The sequence below is a fragment of the Sorex araneus genome, chromosome 2, assembly GCF_027595985.1.
Source record: "Sorex araneus isolate mSorAra2 chromosome 2, mSorAra2.pri, whole genome shotgun sequence".
NCBI lineage: Eukaryota > Metazoa > Chordata > Mammalia > Eulipotyphla > Soricidae > Sorex > Sorex araneus.
In genome coordinates this window covers 332,256,951-332,281,288 of record NC_073303.1, presented here as the reverse complement: position 1 = coordinate 332,281,288, position 24,338 = coordinate 332,256,951, and the positions used below count along the sequence as shown (strand labels likewise).

The 24,338-nt window shown below is 41.7% G+C and overlaps 1 protein-coding gene across 3 annotated transcripts in view; it reads right to left on the bottom strand.

Annotated features, from left to right (window-relative positions):
* The window catches only part of COLEC12 (collectin subfamily member 12), a 202,534-nt gene that overhangs the window by 59,090 nt on the left and 119,106 nt on the right, over positions 1-24,338 (bottom strand). The window contains exon 1 of one of the 3 annotated variants that reach the window (XM_055126972.1): positions 21,266-21,373. The exons of the other annotated variants lie outside the window; for them this stretch is intronic. Within the exon in view, the coding sequence (XP_054982947.1) occupies positions 21,266-21,290 (25 nt within the window). The 5' untranslated portion in view covers positions 21,291-21,373. Of the gene's footprint in view, positions 1-21,265; positions 21,374-24,338 lie in introns of those variants that run through there. 3 annotated transcript variants of the gene reach the window in all.

Here is a 24,338-nt window from a genome sequence, read left to right as displayed (position 1 = left end):
TAACATAATAGGAGACCCTAAGGACAGGAGAGAATAAGTGCCAGGAGGATCACACCATGGCTTGGAAACCGACCTTACATGCTGTGGGGAAAGACAGCTGGGATAGAGAAGGGACCACTAAGTAAATGATAGAGGGATCGCTCAGGATGGGAGATGTGTGCTGAAAGTAGACTATGAACCAAACATGATGGCCTCTTAGTACCTGTATTGTAAACCATAACACCCAAAAGGAGAGAGAGAGAGAGAAAGAGAGAACGTGCCTGCCACAGAGGCAGGGGTTGGGAAGGGGTGAGGGTGGCGGAAGGGATACTGGGAACATTGATGGTGGAGAATGGATACTGGTGGGGGGATGGGTACTTGATCATTGTATGACTGAAATGAATCATGAAAGTCTGTAAGTCTGTTACTGCATCTCAAGGTAATTCAATTAAAAAAAAAGAGGGAGGGGAAGAATTCCGTGCTTCCATTCTTCCTCTGTGTGAGACTTGTCCTAGTTCCTGTGGTAGCAGCACTTCTGGCCACTTCTGGTTTGGTGCTGGCTGAATCTGAGCAATTCATGTCAAACTCTTAAATTTCTTCAGATGCCTCAGTTTATTATTTTAATTTTTACTGTATATTCAAGTTAGAGAAGAGCAAAGCCTACAGATCATCTGTGACCAGGGCAAAATGGTGGTGGTGGATAGGAAGAGGGAATGAATCTACAGCAAGCATACTTTATAATTTTTCTCTTTTAAATTCCCATCATGGTGAAACATTAATTTTCAATGCAATTCAAGAACAACTGAATAGACTTGTGTTTATATATTGTTATATATCATTGATCTCATCCATAAAGTGTGAACTATATTTGATCCTATTTCTTTTTTTATGCCAAAATTTTTGTTACAAAATTTATTGTTTAGGTGACATGCTTACAATACTGTTAACGTTTATGGGTTTTGTGGACAGAGGCTGAACCATAATCAAGTTATGCTGAGGGCTTACTCCTGGCTCTGAGTTCAGGGATCATTTCTGGAAATGCTCATATGCAGTTAATGGGAATGACTTGGGGTTGTTGGCCCAAAGGAAGGCAAACAATTTAACCCCTAATAAGATCTCTATGGGCCTACATTTATGGTGATCCTATTTCTGATAGCCACACTTCCCCTCCATGCCCTAAATCACGTGTCTGACTTCGACATCTCTGTTTGTTTTGTTTTTGGGGTCACACCCAACTGTATTCAGAGCTTACTTCTGCGCTGGAGGATTACTCTGGTGGGGCTCAGGTAGCTATATGCAATGTCAAGTATCAAACCTTGGTTGGCTACATGCAAGGCAAGTGTCCTTCCTCTGTCTGCCTTCTTGTCCCAAAGACATGAGAGTGAACAAACTAGGAGAGGCAGTATGGACATGTGAAAATGGATCCAGGCAGGACCAGAACTGTTTTATCACATGAAAGAAGGTATTTTATATACCTTAGAATGGACAAACTGAAGCCTGATTTCGAAACTGTGTCCATTATAGTTTACCGTATATAATCATGTATCATAAATAGGATGGGGGTTGCATTCCAGGACATGAGAACTGTGATTCTTGACAAACCCTTTCGCAGGCTTCTCTAAGTCTCAGCTAGGAACCCCTCAAGCACTTCTCTGAACTGGGTGGAACATGGCTGTTATGGAGAAATTTTATACCAGGGGAAACAGCACCCTGAGCTGAATTTTCTGTTGGGGTGTTCCTTTCTAGACCCACAAAGGCTTGAGTTGGAGTAAGTGAGCATAAGCCAACAGATACATCATCTTTAGTACCAGGAGATGTGGGATATGCCAGAATGACAGTAGCAATGTGTGTTTCTTTCAATGTACTTTGAGAAGATGTTACATTTCCATGTTAGCTTCTTCTCTTTGTTCTCCCTGGGCTTGGACTTCTCAAATATGGGCCTGTTCCATGAAAGACACAAAAGATGCAGAAGGGAGGGAGCTTTTGAATACTGAAGACCTAGATTGGTGTTTTAAGCCACTTGGTTGAAGTGCATATCTGTAAAGCACTGCTAGAATTGGAGGTGTTTCAAAGGCAATGAGGAGCAGATGAGAATAAATGATCTAATACAGCCGGCACGTTCCTAGTGATTTACTCACTGAGCAAAGAGGCAAACAGACCTTGACTGACAATATACCTTGATGTCCTCAGAAATGAATTTTACACTTTCAAAGAGACCTTAACTTATCTCTTTATCTTGGAAATGCTGTATTAGTATCTGTTAAATAGATATATCTTAGAATCAGACCCTCTTCTGCTCTGGCCTCCTGGTAATTTCTCATCTCACCAAGACAAAGAACCAAGGTGCACTATTCCATTATCTTGTCTGCCTTCCCACCTGCTGACTTCACCCACTGTGCCCCTCCATCCTCCTCCTTTGGGTGCTGTGCCTCGGGCTGAGACCCCAGCCCTGCAGCCATAGGCCTTTCTTTACACTTGTGATTTCTCAGCCTAGGACTCTCCCCACTGTTCTTACCCTTTATTTTTATTTTTGGGCCACACTGGTGATGTTCAGGGGCTACTCCTGGCTCTACACTGAGGAATTACTTCTGGTGGAACTCGGGGGACCATATGGCATGCTGGGGATCAAACCCGGGTTGACCATGTGCAAAACAAGCACCAACCCACTGTACTATCACTTTGGACCCTGTTCTTGTCTTTTAGATTTTTAAAAAAAATTTATTCAAATGCCACTAAGTCAGCGCAGCTTTCCCTGCTTTTGGAAACTACAAACTCTAGGGCTTGGGCAATAACTCAAGTGTATAGTCTAAGCTATGCACTGGATTCCTGGTTCTGCATGGACCCTGAGCACTGCAGAGTGGAGGATGGGTGGACCCTAAGTAACCTCATGCCAGGCCCAAGCGCTACTAGGACTTCCCACTCCAAAGAGAAAGAAATTGCAGACTGCTCACAATCATTCTTCAGATCCCTTTATTGTCTTCTTCTTTTTCTCATATCATGTATCACCACTTAAGATCTTATTTATTTTTTGACTTCCCCTAAAAACAAGTTTATAAAGTTTCACTGAGGCAGACATTTCCTTCAGTTTTACGCATTGCTATTTATACAGGGGGTTTGACTTGACTGGCAGATTATGTACACCTTGGAATTGTTAAGATGATTAAATGAGTAAATATATGTAAATATATGTAAATACATGTAAACACATGCAGAGCACTGAGCCCTTAATAAGAATCATTCAATTTTTTGCTACTATATTATGAATAACTCACTCAATAGTTATTACTATCCCCATTTTAGAGATACAGACAATCAAGGCTTAGCGTAATTTACTTGATGTCACAAATTAGTGGTGGACCGAATCAGGACCGAACTGACTCAGATCAACCCAGATCGGTGCAGTCATCCCTTGCTCTGCTTTGGAAGTCCTAGGAAAAAAGAAAGGCAGAAATTCATTCATTCTGGAACATAGTCAAAAACAGACAAGGCTCAGGTCCACAAGGGTGGTGGGAGGGAATAAAGCTCCAGAATCCAGCAACTTTCATACTACATGAATCTGAAATGGTGTGTGGCATTCTGTTTACTTCCCAACTTCACCAAAAAATGTGAAAGAGCCTGCCAATTAAAAAAAAAATGTTTTTATGACCCCCCAAACATCCATGTATTGGAGACATTTACTTTAAACAGACATTCCACCATAACAGGAAAAAGAGGTAGAGCAGAGGAGTTTATTATAACAGCTGCTTTCATACCCAAAACAAGGTTTGGCTGTTTTTGGCAGATTGTACTGTAGTAGAGTTGGCAAGAAGCTGACAGACAGCGTGAGTTTCCTTTCGAAAGATCATTTTGCTTCCTTAGAAAAATCCATGACTGGACTATCTAGTGTGAACTGCAGATGTTTGTTCCTTTTTTGCTCCTCTGTCCTCCTGGGGCTTCCACCCTTCAGCGGGGCCTAAATCAGGGGGCTGGCAGGGGTGGGGGTAGGGGGGAGTGCTGTGGAGGTAGTAGGATGCAAGCTCACTGAGACAGACTCTGCACTTTGGAATCACAAAGACCTTGATTAGAATCCAATGTTTCCTTTATCAGCTGCTTAACGCATTGAGACAGGGTGTCCTTGTCAGAAGGGCTATTATGAGGATTAGAGTAAGACAAACATAGCTCCTAGCACATTTCTGGGTTCTAGTGGCAGCGATTATTATGGTGGAGTAATCCTGATGACTTCTGATGGCTAGGGGTGAGCCTGCTTTCCTCTGGGAGCTGGCTCTCTTGAGACTGTCCAGTTTACAAACACTCAGCAGAGAGGGTAAAGGACAAATCCTCTCCCAGGGGCTTCTGAAGAAAGTGGCTTAACTGCACCCCTCCCTTCAAACCTACAGCCAGACAAGAAATGAAGAAAGGATGGATCCCCCATGGTGATGTGCAATTGCTTACAGGGCACCTGGTGGAGACAAGGGAAAGGAGAGGAGAGAAGGGGACTTAAGGGTGGCTTGGAGGGTAGGGCTTCCCTGGGTTTTAAACTGGAAATCTCACCGGAAGCTAAGAACTCCCTGGCTTTGCACTGGGTTGGGCTGTGCCTCCTGCAACCCAAGCACGGAGCCAGCAGCTGAACACTAATGGCTTCCAGATGGCCAGAGAGTGGTCAGCACATGATGCACTCGGCACATGTGAGCTGGAGGGCTCTATTGTCCATCAGTTGGGTTGAGAGCCATAAAGAACTTATGGAATATAAGGAACTAGAATTGGACCCCAACAAGTTTGGGTTCATGGTTGGATATCCTGTTAAGGGCACTCCCCTCCATTTGGTGTCTCGGTGGACACACAAGCTGTCATTTTTCTCCTCCAGCAATATTTGCTCCTCAGCATCCAAGTCTGACATCCATAGTTAGCACAGCCCTGCTTGTAATAAGGAAATGAGCTTTCTGAAGCATCTGGAAGACATGAGCTCGATTTTGGACCTATGCTGTAGTGGAGGGAACCCTTTAGCCATGGCCAACAATGTTTGAAGACCTATTTTTGATTTCAAAGGACTTTAATCCTCTGTCTATTCAGAGCCTGAATTCAGAGCACTTGCTTTCCAAAGAAAGCACCAGGGCCAGGGGTGGATTCAGAGTGGCACCACCCATGGGGTTCTTTCAAGTCTTTGCTCTTGGGCTTGATTCCCTGGCCAGCCAAGGAATGGGGAAACTGGGTGGTATGGGGCCTATTGCCCACTTCTTCCTACTGAGAGAGTTGTGGTTCAATTTAGGCACTGTAACATCCCAGGATCCTCAATACTCACTCAATGGAAGGGAGAATGTATGATTGTGCACATCTTCAGCCTGAGTCCATAGCTGGGAGGGGGCGTGGTGGTAGGAAGTCTAAGTATTTAATAAATGCTATTGCAGGGCACTGATCAGTAGGGAGGGATATATCACAGCAACCCCCAGCTGAATATCGGCTCTGGCAATATCCTGCCAGAAACATTAACAAATGCCACAGAAATCACTTGTGGGTGGAATATTCTGGAGCAGCCAACACACTTTCCACTGTTGACTTTTGGTGTTGACTTCTGCTGCCTGGCACTTTCCCTGGAGAGCACTCTGCTCCGTGTAGCCTGGCCACACAGAGCTGTCCGGACACCAGAAAACGGACTCAATGCCCCAGAGTGAATTAAAAACAAAACTGCTATAGAAGTAGACAAATGGATGGTTATTTTAAGTTGCTCCACTGTTTAGGGAAAATTGTTGCAAGGATAGTGCCAGCACTTGGAGAATATCCTTCTAAGTCCTGTGAAACCATGTAGAAAGATCCCAAGTGTATTGTTTTGTGAAACACACACACACACACACACACACACACACACACACACACACACACGTCACAAATCCTTCTGCAGGATGACATCAAGTTCTGCAGAGTGACTAGTGAAGGAGAGAATGAGGCAAACAGCACCCAAGTCTCACCCTCCAGGAACTTAAAATTGAGATCTTTGCAGCTGATTTCCTGCCCTATATCATCAAAGCACACAACTGTGAACAACTAGCTCCTGACACAAGACAATCTATTCGTTTCTCCATTGGGAAATTGATTCCTAAAGAATACTCTAAGGGAACCATGTTTTGTTTTTATTTTTTTTTCTTTTGCTTTTTGGGTCACACCAGATGATATGGGATGCACAAGGGATGATATGGGATGCTGGGAATCGAACCTGGGTCGGCCGCGTGCAAGGCAAATGCCCTACCCCCTGTGCTTTTGCTCCAGCCCCATTGTTTGTATTTTTAAGAGTCTTCTGACATGATGTAGTTCCTCACAATTTATTCTCCCTTTTCCTTTTCACCTCTAGATTGGTAACCCCAATGTCCCCTTTCTTCTTCCACTGTCAACTCTCCCAGCCTCCGTTTCCATTCTTAGAAGCTTTATTTCTTCTCTTAGTTCTTTATTTTTTATCTCAAGAACGTATCTTCAAACTGCCAGTAACACCTTTTCCTAAACACTCCTGGGGAAGGATAGAGTGGGAGGCGGTGGGCACGTACAGGCTGGGCCCTGAGACCCCGTCTCCTTCCCATCACGCCATTTATGGAGCAGGAATGATCAAACTGCTCAACTCTTTTATCACTTGATTTTCACTGAAGAAAAAGTGGAAAAGATGGAAGAAGCTTTCTTTATTCCACACTAAGTCCATACAATGAAAACAGTCTGCATAAGAGAAAGAACTGGAGGAAACATGGAGGGAAAGGGGGAGAAAGAAGAGGAAACAAGGGGCAGAAGAGAAAGATTGGACTCTAGAATCATCACAACTTGTTCAGGGTCAAAGTTCAAAATACTAAAACTGTTTCTAATGTTCCACTAAGTAGCGGCCTCTCAGTGTCTGTGACAAGTGATTTAAGAGAAGTGGTCAGCTCCCAAGGGGCCTCATGAATCCCCATGGGAGGGGGTTTGATTGAGACCGTCCAGAGTTGCACAGTTGGGAAGGTGGCGAGACAAAGGTCAGACGTACAAGGGAGGAGTCCATTCATCAATTCAGACATCTGTGTATGCGGGACAGCGGGCAGGGCTGTGGCCATCTGGGAGCTTTGCTTGCAAGAGCAGATTAAGAAAGCGCTAGCACAGAAACCACAAGGGAGAAGACAGAGCTGTATTTCCGGAGGAAAAAGCGAAGATTTCTACCCAGAGCTGAGGTAAGAGCTTTATTTGATTTTTTTTTCCAATGATGAAGAAAGAATGCTACTTCCTTCTGATTTGGATTATTTTTAGCAGACAAGCCTCAGCTTTCATGCCCGGTATGTTTGGCCATAACTTCTTCCAGCCTAAAAGTTTGCAGCGACTTCCTATTGCTAAGGGTGTAAAACATAAACTCCAAAGTATGGTGTACAGGGCCCCATTTAATTCTCCCCTTGTCTTTTTTTCTCCATCCCTAAACTCCAACCTCAGAGAAGCTGTTTCTTCCAGAGTGTAGGATCCTGTCCCACACTTACCTAGCATATTCTTTCTATTCGGTCTGCAACATCTCTGCAGGCTTGCCTGCACAGACTTTATTTATCCTCTATCACCCATCTCAAAATTCCAGCTCCTTTTATGAAGCCCAACTTCTAAGAGGTTCCCTCTTTGAGATGCTCATTGCACCCAAATGCCATCGCATTACATGAATTAATCCTCCACAGTCCAGAGAAGAACTGTGTCTTCTTTGTTATCATTGACTGGTTTGCACAAAGGAAGTGCCCCAAAATGTATGCTGACTGTTCACATAGCATTCATTTAGTTCTACAGATATACATGGCCACTCTCTCTTCTCTGTCTCTGTCTCTGTCTCTGTCTCTCTCTGTCTCACACACACACACACACACACACACACACACACACACACACACACACACACACACGCACACCACCTCTTGCATCTCTGAAGCTGTGAGTCCCAGCTAGGACCCTAACTAATGCACCACGGTCAGGATGCATGGACTGGAACAGAGTGGGTGATACCTCAAAAATAAAATTTAAAACATAAAAATAAAAAGCCCACATATGCACCAGGCCTCAGTTTTCAACTCAGGCACAACATATGTATGTGCCTGAGAGAGGAGAGGAAATCAAAGTGAATGAGAATAGAGAGAAAGAAAGATACAGGATCATTCCATCTCCTTTCAGTCCCTGGAAAACTAGCTGACACATACTCCTATATAAAGTCATATATTATTTCTGCCAATTTAAATTCCATTATTATTGGCCCCTTTCCAAAGAGCCAGAGAATGTCAAAGGTACTGAGGAAAGAAGTTGAGACTTATATAAATGTCTAAGCCAGCAGAATGCAAATCAGAGAAAGGTAAAGGAAGGGAGGGATATCATGCAGTCCAAAATATGAGCAGAAAAATGCAGAAATATTTATGTCTGAAGGAACTGTTAAAATAGTTATTCTATTAAGACATAATTTTCCTGTAAATCTCAATTTTCATTGAACTGGCACAAAAATGACAGGAGAAGAGAGAGATGTCTAAATTGTGATGGTTCTACAGTTCAGGTACTTGGTGTCATTTGTGTTTTATTAAAGCAGTTCATCCATAACAGAAAAATAACTGCTGCGTTGACTAATGCCAAGGGCTCATTATTTGTGCCTGTTAAACAAGTGTACCAGGTAGATGGCCTAATGAATAATGACAAAAACTACTGCCGCCAAAGCAGGAAAATAGGGACTTTAATTAGGAATCAGCAATGCGCTGCTCTGAGAACCGGAAAACACTAGTGATGGTGTTGGAAAAGTATTTTCATCACCACACACCATACACAAAGTGAGTTACTTGGGCACTACAGTTGACCAGAAGAGAACATTATTTTTAGGGCAAAATGTGCCTTTAAATGATCAAATATCTGCCATATAAAACATTCTTATTCTAAGTCAGGCACTACATAGATAAATCTTTCATACACATGAATGGCAAAAACATTTTTACTTTTCATGTAAAGTTAAGAAAATAGGCTCAATTAGTTTCACAAATTGTGGTCTTCTGCCTGCATCTAGCAAATAAAGCTTGAAGACTGGAGAGATGTCTTCTAGGTGTCCAGCATCTCCTCCCAGAGGAGCAGGTTTTTCTAACCTACCAGATGCTTAGCATGTGGTAGAGGATCCAGAAGGGCTTGGAAAGGCTGAAACTCTAAAGGTCTTTTTCCATCTTAGCAGTAGGGAAGGGCACAGCTTTTATTATTATTATTTTTTCTCTTTGGGTCACACCCAGAGATGCACAGGGGTTACTCCTGACTCTGCACTCAGGAATTACCCCTTGGCAGTGCACAGGGGACCATATGGGATGCTGGGAATCGAACCTGGGTTGGCTGCGTGCAAGGCAACGCCCTACCCACTGTGCTATTGCTCCAGCCCTACAGCTCTTATTTTTGTCCTGATGCCATATTTATTGGCCCTTAGTCCCAGTGAGTTCTATTTCCTTATCTGTAAAATGGGTATAGTGAGTGCACCTCATAGTACTAAACAGATTAAGTGTGATTGTGCATTCACAATGGATACACTGATGGTGGCACACAGTGAGCCTATGTGTGGGATCTCTCTCTTCCCTTCTTTTCAGGCAAAGGGATTTCAGACAAATCCCTTTTGGAGGGGTCTACCTGCAACTAGGGGGTATGTATTCTGGTTCTATGCTCTATGGGAATCTAGGGTTTCCCAGCGCTGTGTTAGTCTTGCAGAAGGTGTGGCTAATTCTGGAACCCAGGCCTGGGAATTGACTGCTGTTGTTCCCAAAGCCATGTTCTCTTGCTGAGTCTTATCACTGCATCATGTGACGTTTTCATTCACTGTCACTGTCACTCTCATCCCGTTGCTCACTGATTTGCTTGAGTGGGCACCAGTAACGTCTCCGTTGTGAGACTTGTTACTGTTTTTAGCATATCCAGTATGCCATGGGGAGCTTGCCAGACTCTGCCGTGTGGGCGGGCTAAAGTACAAATGAAATTATTGTCAGAGCATGTCCTTTATTATCATGATGTCAACGACCAATTTATTGCCTCTCAGCACTACTTTACCCTGTATTTACCCTGTATAGAGCTGGGAGCCAGAAAGACCATCCAGGTAAAAGTGCTCTGTGTGATCCCCAGCACTGCAAGCACCATATAGTCCCCCAAAGCAGAGTTATGAGCTGACCACAATGGGGTGTGATCCATTCAAAAGAACAAAAGCAACTAATGCTGGCATGGATGTGGGGGAGAAGGGATGCTCTTTCACTGTTGGTGGAAATGTAGACTGGTCCAGCCTTTTTGGAAAACACTATGGACAGTCCTTCAAAAACTAGAAATTGAGCTTCCATATGACCCGGCAATACCACTTCTGGGAATATATCCCAAGGATGCAAAAAAGCACAGCAGAAATGACAGCTGTACCTATACATTCATTGCAGCACTGTTCACAATACCAGTGGTGAAGTTTTCATTAAAGAAAAAAAGAATTGTTGAGATAAAAGTTTAGTAGCAGCACTATGACAAAGAGATCTAGGAGGTTATGTGATGAGCAAATCCAATATGATTTAGTGATGGGTGCAGCTGAATGTGCAATCTGAAGGATCAGAGAGGTTGGGAGGGAGTGACAGCTCAGGAGGCCGCACTCTATTACCCCACATCCCAATGCCCACAATCCCCAAGAGCTAAATAAAATGCTATCTGCTGGAACATGGTAAAGCATGAAACATGGAACCAGGAGCTCAGTTATCTCAGTTTTGAAACTTATCAAAACTTTATTGGTTTTGTATCAATGTAAAAGAGTTTAAGATTAAGTAGCACTGTCGCCCTGTTCATCGATTTGCTCGAGTGGGCACCAGTAACGTCTCCACTGTGAGACTTGTTGTTACTGACTAAACAATAAAACAAGTTCTAGGTTCTGTAAAGACCTATCAACTTAACAGGCAGTAGCTTCAACCGACTCCAACCTACCCTGAGTCCAACCCCACCCACACCTCTACACGCAACTTATGCAGGCAGCAATGTCTCATCTCAGTGAAGACTCCAGAACAGTGATTCCAAGTCTTGTGTACATTTGCTGTATCTCAGAAGGTTTTATTTTAATTATGTATTTATGGGGCCAGAGCGGATAAGACAGCAAATAGGATCTTTGCCTTGCATGAGGCTGACATGGATTTGATCCCTAGTATCCCATATGGTCCCCCAAGCCCATCAGAGTGATTCCTGAGCACTGAGCCAGGAATTAGCCCTGAGCACTGCAAAAAAAAGATAATAATAAATGAAAACCCAAACATGCACACACAAATAAAATGCATTTATTTATTTTTGGTTTTTGGACCATACCCGGCTGGGCTCAGGGATTATTCTTGGCTCTGTTCTGCATGGCAAGCCCCTGCTGGTAAGATTAAGGTTTATTTATTAATCAGGATTTAAGTGATCTGAGGCTCCCTTTTGTGTAAAACAAAATTATTATTTTCCTTGTATTAAAGCAAGTCAGGAACTAGAAAGAAATGATTTCAGCTCATTCTTTTGTTTTATTTTGTTTGGGGGACCACACGTGGCAGTGCTCAGGGTTTACTCCTGGTTCAGTGCTCAGGGATTCCACGTGCTGGGGATCAAACTTGGGTCAGCCACATGCAAGGCAAGTGCCCTACCCTCCCACTGTGCTATTGTTCCTGACCAATTTCAGCTCATTCTTAGGACGAGCTTTCTTAAGGATGAATTCTTCAAAGAACAGGAGGTTATGAGGGCACAGACAACTGATGCCTGACAACTATAACTGCAGCCCACCGGCATGAGGCCCCCTTGGGTGGAGCCTGTAGGGGGAAATGAAGCATCAAATAAGGGATTAGTTGGCTGATCTCTCAGATGCTGTGTGAGTCCAGGATCTCAGTGGCTTGTAAGGACTAAATAAGTGATCAAATTTGCACAGTGAAGATTATTTTTAAATTTAGGAGAACAAATCCATTATAAATCTTACCAAGTGGATAAATATGAGAAGTCTGGGACATAGGAATAAATCCAGGCAGGGCCAAATGCGCCAAAAGTGCTTTCCACAATAGTATATAACTCAGTAGAACAATTCAAAACACAGCCATAAAGGCAGCCACACTCAACAGCAACTTTGGGGAGGTTCTGCTGACTTAAGGAGGCCGACACCCTGGAGGGGACCCCTGCTGTTTATATGGTTGTCTAAGTTAATTATCCCTATATTTTCAGATGGAGTGAATGGTAATATGTTTATCTAGGTCAAATATTTTGAACTGCTTTTGTCCCTTGACATTCACACAAAATTACACAATGCTGTCCTTTTGAGCATAAGAAGAGATCAGATTTAAAAAATACATTAAAAAAATAGGTTTAGCACAGTATGCCCTTATTTCTAATGCATTCTAATTAGAGCCAACTCTAAACAAGTGGCTTAAAGTGGCATTTTTTTTAAGATAGAAAGGAAAGGAAATTTTAATTCATTCCATATTTTTGGTCTTGAGTTGGAATATGTTTCCTCATTGAGAAAATGAAAATCCTGACTTTTGCTGTAGCCATTCCTAAAAGTAGTAGCTATCACTTCATAAGGGAAAAGTTACAGAGCTACTGTAAACGGGGTGGGGGGAGGGGGACAAACTGCTGCTGATTACCTAAACAGAGGGCTGTTGGCCTGGAGGAAGAAACTTGATATGACTAAGTGCCAGGAGTGAGTGTGGGGGAGAGACAGAGAGGGGGTAGGGGGTTGGGGGGAGAGCAGAGTGATCTTTGGAACATTAAGATGCTTCCTAAAGAGATTCTTTAAGGTTAATCTAATTTTGAGTCAAGTCAATGAGCTAGGGAAGAGTTAGGGCAAATATATCTCTGTGGAGAAAGTTAGCATTATAATTGATTGTCAACAAATTGTCATTGTAATGGTGATTGTAAAGAAAGACCATGGATATAACATTCATGTGCAGATTTCTGGGCAGAAAAAAAGTTTACAACCTCTCTGTGGTAAATATCAAGGCATGTAACTGCTGGCTTGTATGGTGAAAGTATGATTAGTTCTGACTAAGAGGTAGCTCTGTGGTAGAGTGTGTGTGTCTCTTATGTTTGAGTTTCCTCAATCCCCAGCACCACGCCATACCACACTTCACGTGCGCTCACACACAGTGATATATTTTTGTAATTTGAGAGATTTATTTTTATTGGTTGAGATTCTGTGATTTACCAGACTGTTAATGATGGTTTCCGATGCATATAACTGCAACAACACTCCCATCACCAGCATACGCACTTCCACCTCTCTCCTCCAGGGATCCCAACACCCATCCCACCAATCTCTCCTCACCAACTCAATTCTGTGGATCAATTTTCCTGTTGTGTTGCTATTGACCCTCTGTTGTTACCTTGTTGTATATTTTAAAGACCCACATATGAGAGAGATCATTCTGCATCTACATAATTATTCTTTTTAAAAGAATAGTTTATTAGATACAATGTTGAGACTGGAGCGATAGCACAGCGGTAGGGCGTTCACTTTTCATGTGGCCAACCTGTGTTCGATTCCTCCACCCCTCTCGGAGAGCCCGGCAGACTACTGAGAGTATGGAGCCCGGACAGCATAGCCTGGCAAGATACCCGTGGTGTATTGGATATGCCAAAAAGAGTAACAATAAGTCTCACAATGAGAGACGTTACTGGTGCCCGCTCGAACAAATCGATGAGCAACGGGATGACAGTGACAGTGACAGTTGAGACCCAAGGAAGTGAAGTGGCTTACCCAGTTAGACTATAAATTCATTATCAGCCAAATCTAGGACAAACTTTACCTGATGCAGCATCTGAAAATACATATTGTTATGGGGACAGTATGGATGGGGAACTAGGAGGCCTGAATTTGTGTCTTGAGTTCCTCCTGTGGAAACTAGGAAGCTGTCCTTCCTATGTAGGATAATTACAAAGACTCAGTGAAATAGCATAGCTCAAATGCCCCGGTGCCCAAACAATTTAAGTTCTTTTCCCTCCCCCACTCTGTATCCCCTTCCCCATGTTACCACTGACACTTCCTAGGAACCTCTGCTGAGCCTCTCTAAAGGAGGCTCAGTGCTAGAACACCTGACTCAAACCTAAGGCACGCTCCAAGTGGTGAGTTTTATTGGGCAATGAATGCAGAACTCAACTGCATGCAGAGAAGAGTGGGATGCTTTGCTGCTGCCCTCGGACTGTTGTCTATGTTTTATATAGATCCCTGGATGTTTCCATTCCTGTTTTCTAGCACAGTGACAAGTTGGCTTTTGGCAGATTAATTGGTAGCATTGTCAGCACAGCTGCCTTTTATTGCCAATAAACTTGTGTCCCTGCGAGCAGTGGTCTTAATTATGTTATTTCTGTTTCCATGGGGGATAAAGTATGTCTTGCTTTAGGACGGTGTTCTCTTCTATCAGGGCAAGAAACTGAAGCATGCCTGAGAATGAGCCACATGGCAGAAGCTAGGAGAGCCTGAGAAAAAGCAAAAAGTTGACAGAGGCAACAGCATAGACTTTCCCACTTGCTCTTAGTTTTCTCATGCCCTCTTTATTGTTGCTCTCCTAGTAGACCCAGACCTTAAGAGGTGAGGGCACACTGGCTTCTAGTCTAAATCCCATGATGAAATTTCCACCGATAAATTCCCAGGGAACTGTTTGTAGGTTTCTGTGCTATTATTCTACAGTCCTTCAGATGTTTTCCTGTGCAATGTCTGAGAACTGATCAATACAACTGACTGTATATTTTAGTACAACTGACTCTACTTCCATAGCTCTTCAGAATAATATATCCCAAGAAATGAAAAATATTTGTTGATAGCATTTAAGCAAAATTTGTCTTTTTTTTGGCTTTTTGGGTCACACCCAGCAATGCTCAGGGGTTATCTTGGCTCTGCACTCAGGAATCACTCCTGGCAGTGCTTGGGGGACCATATGGGATGCTGGGAATCGAATCTGGGTTGGCTGCGTGCAAGGCAAACGCCCTACCCGCTGTACTATCTCTCCAGCCCCCGAGAATAATCAGTGTATAAAAACTTTGAGATTTTGCTGGGTTTATCAAGCATTTTTCATTACATATGACAAAATTCATATCACATAAAGTAGAATTCTAATGACTTTACTTTTTATTTCTACTTAGGAAAAGTCAGTTCAATTATTAGCTCTTTACAACACTGGGATCGAGGGAATTAGAGGGGAATTTAATTAATGAGGAACATACAGGTTTTTAGAAGCTTGCACACAAAATAGTTGATAGGAGTTTTGTAAAACTTCTTTCATTTTATCTTTAAATCAAGGGGTTGATCTGTAAAAGTCTCCAGTGGACAGCAGGAGGGATAAGGAACAAAAGTGACTTAGTAATACACATCTATATAATTGGTCCTTGAAAAAAATGTATGTTTAAATCATATAAGGAGTAATCCTCAGCTTCCACAATGGTAAGCTATTTTTATATTATTTTATCATAGACAACCTCATTTAAAATAAAGACCTTGTAAAATTAAACTAGACTGATGTTTCAAAAACAGTTATTTGTATAATCTCTAAATCTGCCTGACTGGGTTATCTACAATGGCTCTTTTTGGTCATTAGTCTTAATTAGTGTGACAGCATTATTACTGTGCATGCCCACACAGCTTTAGGGCTTAGCACCATCCACTGACTCTTTTGGAAGAGATTCACTGAAAGCTTTTGAATCTATATAGATCTTCACAAATGTCAACCACATGCCCAACGAAATTTATAAATTCAAGTTTTAAATCTCTGGAGCCATTTTATTTACCACCTTTGATCACACATGTTCAAGATATGATCTAGAGATACTGGGCGAAGAACTAAAGATATTTCTAGCAATGAATGAATACCAAGGAATTACGATAGCATCAAAATCAGATTTTGCCACAAAATCTGGTGCTACAGAGAAATCTGAAGAGCACTATTGTTATATAATTTTTAAAGTATTTGTTCAATCCTTATATACCACTTCTCCTTCTCTTTTGGGCCAAAGAAACTTTGGGAGAACACACACACCTTCATCCCCCTAAATAGGATGAGTTGATTTATATTTGAACACCCTTCTATCTCCCCATCTGCATTGCTTTTCTTTCTCCTGACACTCTTTCTTCCAGCTAACAGAAATCCTTCATTCAATACCCTCCTTGTCAATTCTCCTTGGTTCCAATTACCTCTTCCTTTTGCAACAAAAAACTCTTTGCTTGAGAAATTGTTTAAGCCAGTGTTTTTAAGCCAGTGCATCCTGACTCTCTCATTCACATTAATGTGAAAATAAAGAAATTTACCCCAAGTCTGCCACAACTGAAAAGATGCACTTATGATAAAATTGAACTTGTAATTAAACACAACACAGTTTTCAGTTACTGTCATAGATATTGTCATTATTGATAGGTCATTAGAAACTGTGATTTTAAGCAAAATACAGTATAATGAGCGCAACTCTGAAATTACATTGTTTTCTTTAATACTGGCTGGAATTACTTTTGTGGGTTTATTTTTGTTTTGAATGCTGGTAGCTATAGGAGCTACATCTGGCTGTGTCTGCATTGAGAAGGATGGTGGGTGGTGCTGGAGACTGAACCTAGGGCCGCACGCATCCAAGGCATGTGCTCTACCACTTCATTCATGTCTCTAGCTCTTCTCATCAGTTTTATAATGGAACAATGTTAAATGAAATGACTCCATTATGCATTTGTTATTGCATGACCTACTGTACTAAAATGGAAGTTCTCCAAGATACTGTAAAAGCAAATCTCTTAGGAGCTCCTTAAATCCAACTGTAAGGTCATCCCTGTTTTTCTTCCACCAGTTCAGAAAACTCATCCCTCCTCCTCCCCTGCTTCCTGAAACAGTTTCACTCCATACCACCCACAGACTCGAATCTGAAGAACGGAGCTGGAAACTTGGCACAGCACTCTGAAAAATTGTTAATCCCTGAGCCTGACCAAGGGGTGTGGAAATCTCATTCGTGGTCAAAATCACACTCACAGATCAGGCCACAAATGCAAATTCATTTTCCGCTGTGGTATACACAAACCTCATCTACAACTTTCTGATGGCTGGCTTGTGTTCTAATTGGAAGGCTGAAGATAAGACTCTTGCAGATTGATTTTCAACATTAAGAGCATAAATATATAAAAGCAAATGTGAACAAACACACTGAGAATTTATAGGATGCCAATTTAACCCAATCATATTTCCAGGAGCAGGCTCCAGGTACTCCCAAAATCTGGGAAGGGAGGCCAGTTCTGCTGCTCTAAGGTTGGTTTGTTACAGAAGGCAGAGAGAGATGATAGACTTGGACTAGAATCTTTCAAAGCAGAAACTCCTGTGGGGCACTGATTTAGAAGTGGGCATGGAACTTCCCAAAATTGTAGCACTGTCGTTCGTTGCTCATCAATTTGCTCAAGTGGGCACTGGTAACGTCTTCATTGTGAGACTTGTTGTTACTGTTTTTGGCATATTTAATACGCCATGGGTAGCTTGCCTGGCTCCGCAGTGCGGGAGCTTGTTGGGCTCTCCGAATCAAACCTGGGTCGGCCATGTGCAAGGGAAACGCCTTACCCGCTGTGCTATCGCTCCAGTCCTTCCTAAAACAGTAGGGATCAAAATGCTGGATCATTCAGCAAAAGACTTTTTTCAATGCTAAATGATTAAAAGATAATAGAAGTGATGATGGCTCTTTTGGTGCGGTGTTTGTAATCCCCAGAAATTAAGAAGGCCCAGTTTTCTTAATGTTACTGTCTAGCAGCAGCCACATAGGGCCCTGGATACTCCAGGCCTGCTTTGCTGACAAATCAATTTTTTCCCCAGCAAACCAATGTTTATCAGGAAAATATATGCTAATGCCCGCAGGCACTGGTTTATTAGCAGGCTGCTGGTTACCTCTCTCCTACCTTTCCTTCCTTCCTTCTTTCTCTGAGCCATGCCTGATGGTGCTCAGGAGTTATCCTGTCTCTGCACTAAGGAATCACTCCTGGCGGATTTGGAGGACCATTTGGGATGCTGGTATCAAACCTTTGTTGGCCGTATGCCAGGCAAGCACATTACCCACTGTACTATCTCTCTGACCCTCTCTTTCTTTTTAATACAAAATATTTCAATTTTATTGCAAATCTTCTTTTAAACAGTGGGACTGTCAAAACAGTTGGTTTTGGTTGTCAAACAGTTTTACTTCCAATGATTTACCATAAAATTATCTCTAACAATGAAGAGAAGGTTCTTAGGTGTGTAACTATTTTCTCACCAGTTTCTACCAATATTTTGAACGGAAAGAAACTTAGAAGATGTGAAATCCTCTCATATTCAATTTATGTGAAGATGCCAACTAGAAAGGGATAAGTGGCAATTGGTGTGCCAAATGGAGAACAGGAAAGAACATTCTGGAACAGTTTACCCTATTTCATTTGGGGCAGATTTCTTTTGGAAACTTGGGCAAATAATGGCATCAATGTCCCAATTTGTTAGCACAAAAAGAGCTCATACTGAGTCACCAGAACTGCTTACTCTATTGAGATGTGGAATCCCTTCATTTATAAATAGGAGCTTTGGGGTGCCATACTGAGATAATCTCTTGGAGAGTCTGTGATTCTCTGGTTTTAAGCACTCATGTTGACTGGGAGAACAGTTTAGAGTATGGGACAACAGTTTACAGTTTATTGCACTGTGTCAGTGGTGACTGTCCAATTTTATCCCTTATTGCATTTCAGGAAAACCGAGAGAAAACAGTCTATACCTACAAATTATACACTCCACACCAAAGTAAGTACACAGTGTTTTATCATCAATGAAAAGTAGGTGGGGGTGGCAATAATTTATTTTTACCTGAGTACTAAGGAAAGCAACTTTTGCCACAAATGGAGGTCAAGATCTTCCTCTAACTTCAGTAAGTATCACTGGAAAGATTTGTTAGTATTAAATATTAACAGGTATGATTATTTGAAATTTCTATAATGTTTGGGAATGTGAAATCTTGTATCATATGGAGTATATTCACATCAACCCATTTAAATGTAGCAATAATTTGTATGATGAACAGAAGACTAAAAGAACTAATCCTTGGATTGTTTCTAGTTGGCATGTACCTGGGACCAGCCATTGGATCCAGGAACTAATGAATGTTTATTTCCTATGAACAGATGTATCACTTCAGCACCCCTGCTAAGGAGTTGATTTTTTTCTGAGTTAATTCAAGAAGATACCCATGACACTGGGAAATTTTCCCAACAGTTGCTACTATGGACTGGATGTTATTGGGCATGTTATATTAATCTACAATTCACCATTCCTTTGGATAAGCCAGCTGAGCCTGGTCAGGTAGAAAAACAACTAAAAATGAAAAGGAACTAAGTAACTTTTCTGGTTCTCCACTCTACAATCATACCAACTTGATCAAGACTTAGTTCTAATATGTACAATAGGACAGATACTATTCAAAGTTTATATTTTGTGCAATTCAATTTAGATATTGAGTGGGAATCATAAGGATGTATTAATTTAGGTTTTATTTGGTGAATGCCATAAGCCTCCTGAGATAAAATCAAAATAAAACATGCACACACCAAGTTCTTAAATTTCAGTTTCTGCTTCATACAATTGCTTCAGCAGCCAAGGAAAAGGGTCAAATCTCAAAGCTAATTACTCCATGGCTTTCTTTCTATAGTGGAAGGGAATTTTATGCTTCCACCTCCAACCTGGAGTTCCCAGTTAGATATGAGCTACGAGGTTAGGGATGTCCAGTTAGCCACCTAGTTCCACTTCTAGGTTAGTCTGAATTGAACTGGAATAGTTCTATTTGAATAACCAATTCCTTTTATTCCCTGATTATACATCTCGGCACTTTTCCTTTGTTCCATAACCGAGAGCTCACACTCCCTTGTTATTGACATCTTTGCCAGTGAAGAGAAGCACAAGTTCACTGCCTGCGGTTCAATACTTTTCAAAGGGTCCCGTTGTAAGAAACAATATTCGTGGATGATTGCCTAAAAGATATGAAGGACTCCTGTTCCTCAAGATACCTGAAATTATATCCGCACACCACGCCAAACCATCAAAAAGCAGCAGACTTCAGCTGACTCGTTTTGGCCCTGGGTAGAATTCTTCTGACTGAATTACACATTGGCAGCATGCCACTGTCTTGCATTGATGGACATCACAAGAAACAGTCCTATAAAAATTGCTAGGGTAGGGATTTTGTTGAAGATATTTCCACTGCATCTCCACATAGAGTTTTTGATTAAAATCCATGGAGAGGTTCCCTGTCTTCATGCTAACAAAAGCTTGTTTCTCCTGAGAAACTGACTTTTTTTTTTTAATGTGACACATCTGCTTGGGGCTGAAGCAACAGTATAGCAGGTAGGGTACTTGCCTTACACCAAACAGACTTGGGTTCAAGCTGGGCATCCCACAGGGTCCTTCAAGCACCAGTAGTAATTCCTGAGTGTAAATCCAGGAATGACCCCTGAGCAATGCCAGGCGTCGCCAAAAACCAATAAATAAATGTGGATACAGCAAAGTCCACATTTCCCTATTTGTTATGATATCTTGGATGACCAAAGACAAACATTTTTTTCCCCACTAACAACTGTTTAATAAATTGTATGTAAATAACTGTTCATCATCTTATATATATTTTTCTCTTATCATTTCCTGCATTTTAATTTCTTCTTTTTGTATTGTGTTTCAGTAGACCTCTCTGAATCTTTGAGAACAAAAATATATTTAGCACACTGGCCTCATATAAGGTTCTCTGAGATCCAATCTGCTTTCTAAAGGATGTTTCTAAGTCCTTTACATGGTCAGAATCTCTTTAAAAGAATTATTTTTAGCATTTATCTGTGCATTTCCACTGTCAAACCACAGTTCCAGAAAGCCAACAAATGTCTGTAAAACTACAAGTAAATGAACGGGCCCTGACATTTAGTTATCCACCTTGGTAACAATAATGTAATTTTAAGTATCTGCATGGGCTTGTGGTAATGATTGCTGGAGGCACAGGTACAGTGGACATTGTCTTGCAGAGTCAGAGTCAGAATACTTGGCTCACTTCTATCTCAGAGAAGATCCTAAGCCTCAAACATTTTCTAGAGACAGGAAACTGGGTGCTTTTCCCCTTACAATATGTGCCTAAAGCTTCTGATACAGGGTCAAATTCCAGCTGTCTGCCATAGATTAGGCATATCCATAAACATGAATCAAATGAAATAGGAACATAAAAAGATGCACTGATTCTGTCTGATCCCGGATTAGAAAAGCCCAGAAAGAGTGTAGGGTGGGAAGCAACATGGATTATTCTGGGTGCATGAAGGAAATGAATGTGGAGGCATGAAGGAAATAAATGTGCATACCTCCAGTAACCAATAACTCTGTCATTTTCCCAAATGGAGAGAAAATGATGATGCTACATCATCTTTTGTTCTTTTAGTTCCAGAATAGTTTTTCATTGGTTCAAGCATTGTAGCACTGTCATCCCGTTGTTCATCAATTTGCTCGAGCAGGCACTAGTAACGTCTCCATTGTGAGACTAGTTGTTACAGTTTTTGGCATATCAAAAACGCCACAGTAGTTTGCCAGGCTCTGCCGTGTGGGCGGGATACTCTCAGTAGCTTGCCGGGCTCTCCAAGCGTGATGGAGGAATCAAACCTGGGTCCGCTGTGTGCAAGGCAAACGCCTACCTGCTGTGCTATTGCTCCAGTCCATTGGTTCAAGAATCTAAAATATCCACTGGATAAAGGAAACAGAACATGAAACTAGCATCCTAGTGTTTATAGCAGAAAGGGGCAGCAAGCATGTTAACTAGGCACTGCTAACATCACTAAACATGCTAAACATTATGAAGTGAAATCATTTTATTTAAAAAAATTTACTTAGAGAAATGGGGAAAGGGAGAGAGAGAGAAAAAAAGAAATAATACAGGTTTCTCCAGAATGGAAAAAGCAGAGAATAACTTTTGGAAGGTTATATACAATTTTGTCTGGATCCAAGGTGCTGTATGCACATAAAAATTAATCTGGGGGTTGTCACAGGAAAAGCTTTGGATTCTGGCTTGTTTTTTCAGATTCTGACTGTGACCTTTACATTTTTTTTGAGGAGTTCCACTCTCAGGGTGGTGCCTCAGTTTAAGCATCTCCAAAGAGTCCAGAATTTGCATCTCAAAGGGATGTGTTGCTTAAGCCTTAGGGCTACTCAGAACTAGACATTTTCTTCTTTCATTATTTCTCAAAAGCTCATTACCAGCCCCCATCTATCTGTAACATTCCCTACATATTTACTCCCACTGGAAATGCTTAAGGGGTACATTGTTGAGGGTCTGTTTTCCATAACTGCTTTTGGCTGGCCGAGGCAGGGACCTGCCTATGTAAGGGAGTGAACTCGCAGGCTAACAGTATTAATGGGGCCCAGGCAATGGTTTATTAGGTTTCAGAGTTGTCAGTCAAAAAGGAAAATCAGATAGATTATATATATATGAATATATATGTATATATGTACAAATACACACACACATATATAAATATATATATATATATATATATATAGAGAGAGAGAGAGAGAGAGAGAGAGAGAGAGAGAGAGAAAGAGAGAGAGAGAGAACCTGAAGAGAAAATTAAAAGGAGCTTTCTCTGGTTCAGGGTGGGCAGAATGTATAGCTTTCTTAAAATTTTACAGTAACTCTATTGGGATTACTGTTTCAATCCAGCAGTTCCATTTTACAATAGGAAAAGCTGAGGCCTGTCAGACATAATGACTTGCCCAAGGCTCTGCAATGATTTAGCAGAAGAACAAATACCTGAGTGTCAGCTCACTCTTCTTCCCAGGATATCTTTTTTTTCGTTTGTTTATATATTTTTATTTTTTTTATTCTTTTATTTTTAATTAGTGAATCACCGTGAGGGTACAGTTACAGATTTATACAATTTTGTGCTCATGTTTCCCTCATACAAGGTTCAAGAACCCATCCCTTCACCAGTGCCCATTCTCCACCACCAGTAAACCCAGCATCCCTCCCACCCTCCCCAGACCCATCTCCCCCCACCCCACCCTGCCACTGTGGCAGGGCATTCCCTTCTGTTCTCTCTCTCTAATTAGCTGTTGTGGTTTGCAATAAAGGTGTTGATGGCCACTGTGCTCAGTCTCTAGCCCTCATTCAGCCCACAACTCCCTTCCCCCGCATGGCCTTCGACTACATTATAGTTGGTGATCCATTCTCTGAGTTGCCCTTTCCCCAGAATGTGAGGCCAGCCTCCAAACCATGGAGTCAACCTCCTGGTACTTATTTCTACTATTCTTGGGTGTTAGTCTCCCACTCTGTTATTCTTATATACCACAGATGAGTGCAATCTTTCTATGTCTGTCTCTCTCTTTCTGACTCATTTCACTCAGCATGAAACTTTCCATGCCGATCCACTTATATTCAAAATTCATGATCTCCTTTTTTCTAACAGCTGCATAGTATTCCATTGTATAGATGTACCAAAGTTTCCTCAACCAGTCATCCATTCTAGGGCATTTGGGTTTTTTCCAAATTCTGGCTATTGTAAACAGTGCTGCAATGAACATATAAGTGCAGATGTCATTTCGACTATACTTTTTTGCCTCTCTTCCCAGGATATCTTTGATGCTAGCTGCCCTTAAGAGTGAAACAAACAAACAAAAAAACCCGAAGTATAAATAACCAGAAACTCCTGGGAGAGAATAAGTCAGTTCATCTGTTTCCTTGGTGTCATACTAGGTTAAAAAAAAGTTCTTGTATTGAAGAACTAACAAATTGCCTTGAGGGTTTGAGGAAGTGATCAGTGAGGACAGGGAAGGGGATTGAGGTTGCAAGGAGATGCTATATCTCAGGCTTGGCATCCTGGACTGCTTCTGCCAAACACTCTGGGAGAACCTAAGAGTTTTAAAGCCTAGAGCTGGAAGATGAGGTGAAAATGAAAGACAAGTATGGAAGAATGCAGCAGAAATCTAGGACCTCATGCTCTGCTGACAATGGAGCCATTTGTTGTGAGTGTCGTTTACAGGTGTCACATGGCGACTGGGAAGTGTCCTCTATCAGCTTAAAGACACTTAGGGGTTTTCTAGTGGGGCTGGAGGGCCCAGGGCCCTATAAACAGTGACAACGGGCTTCTGAAACAAGTCAGCACCTTCTTTAAATTCTGCCACAACATGTGTACAATCCCTGGGCACACATAACACAAAGAAAAGCTCACAAGAAGGTGTCCCAACTCACCCACAAAAAAAGTGCATTGGATATTTTTAAGTTTCTGATTGCTTTTTTTTTTTTAAACAATAAAAACATGGATTATAATCCTTTCCAGAAAAAATGTGAGGTTAAAAGTTTAATCGAGTTCACAGCACATGCATTCCAAGGGGGCACTGTTCCTGGGGAAATCACTCACCTAGAGTTTATATAAGTTCCGAGGCGAT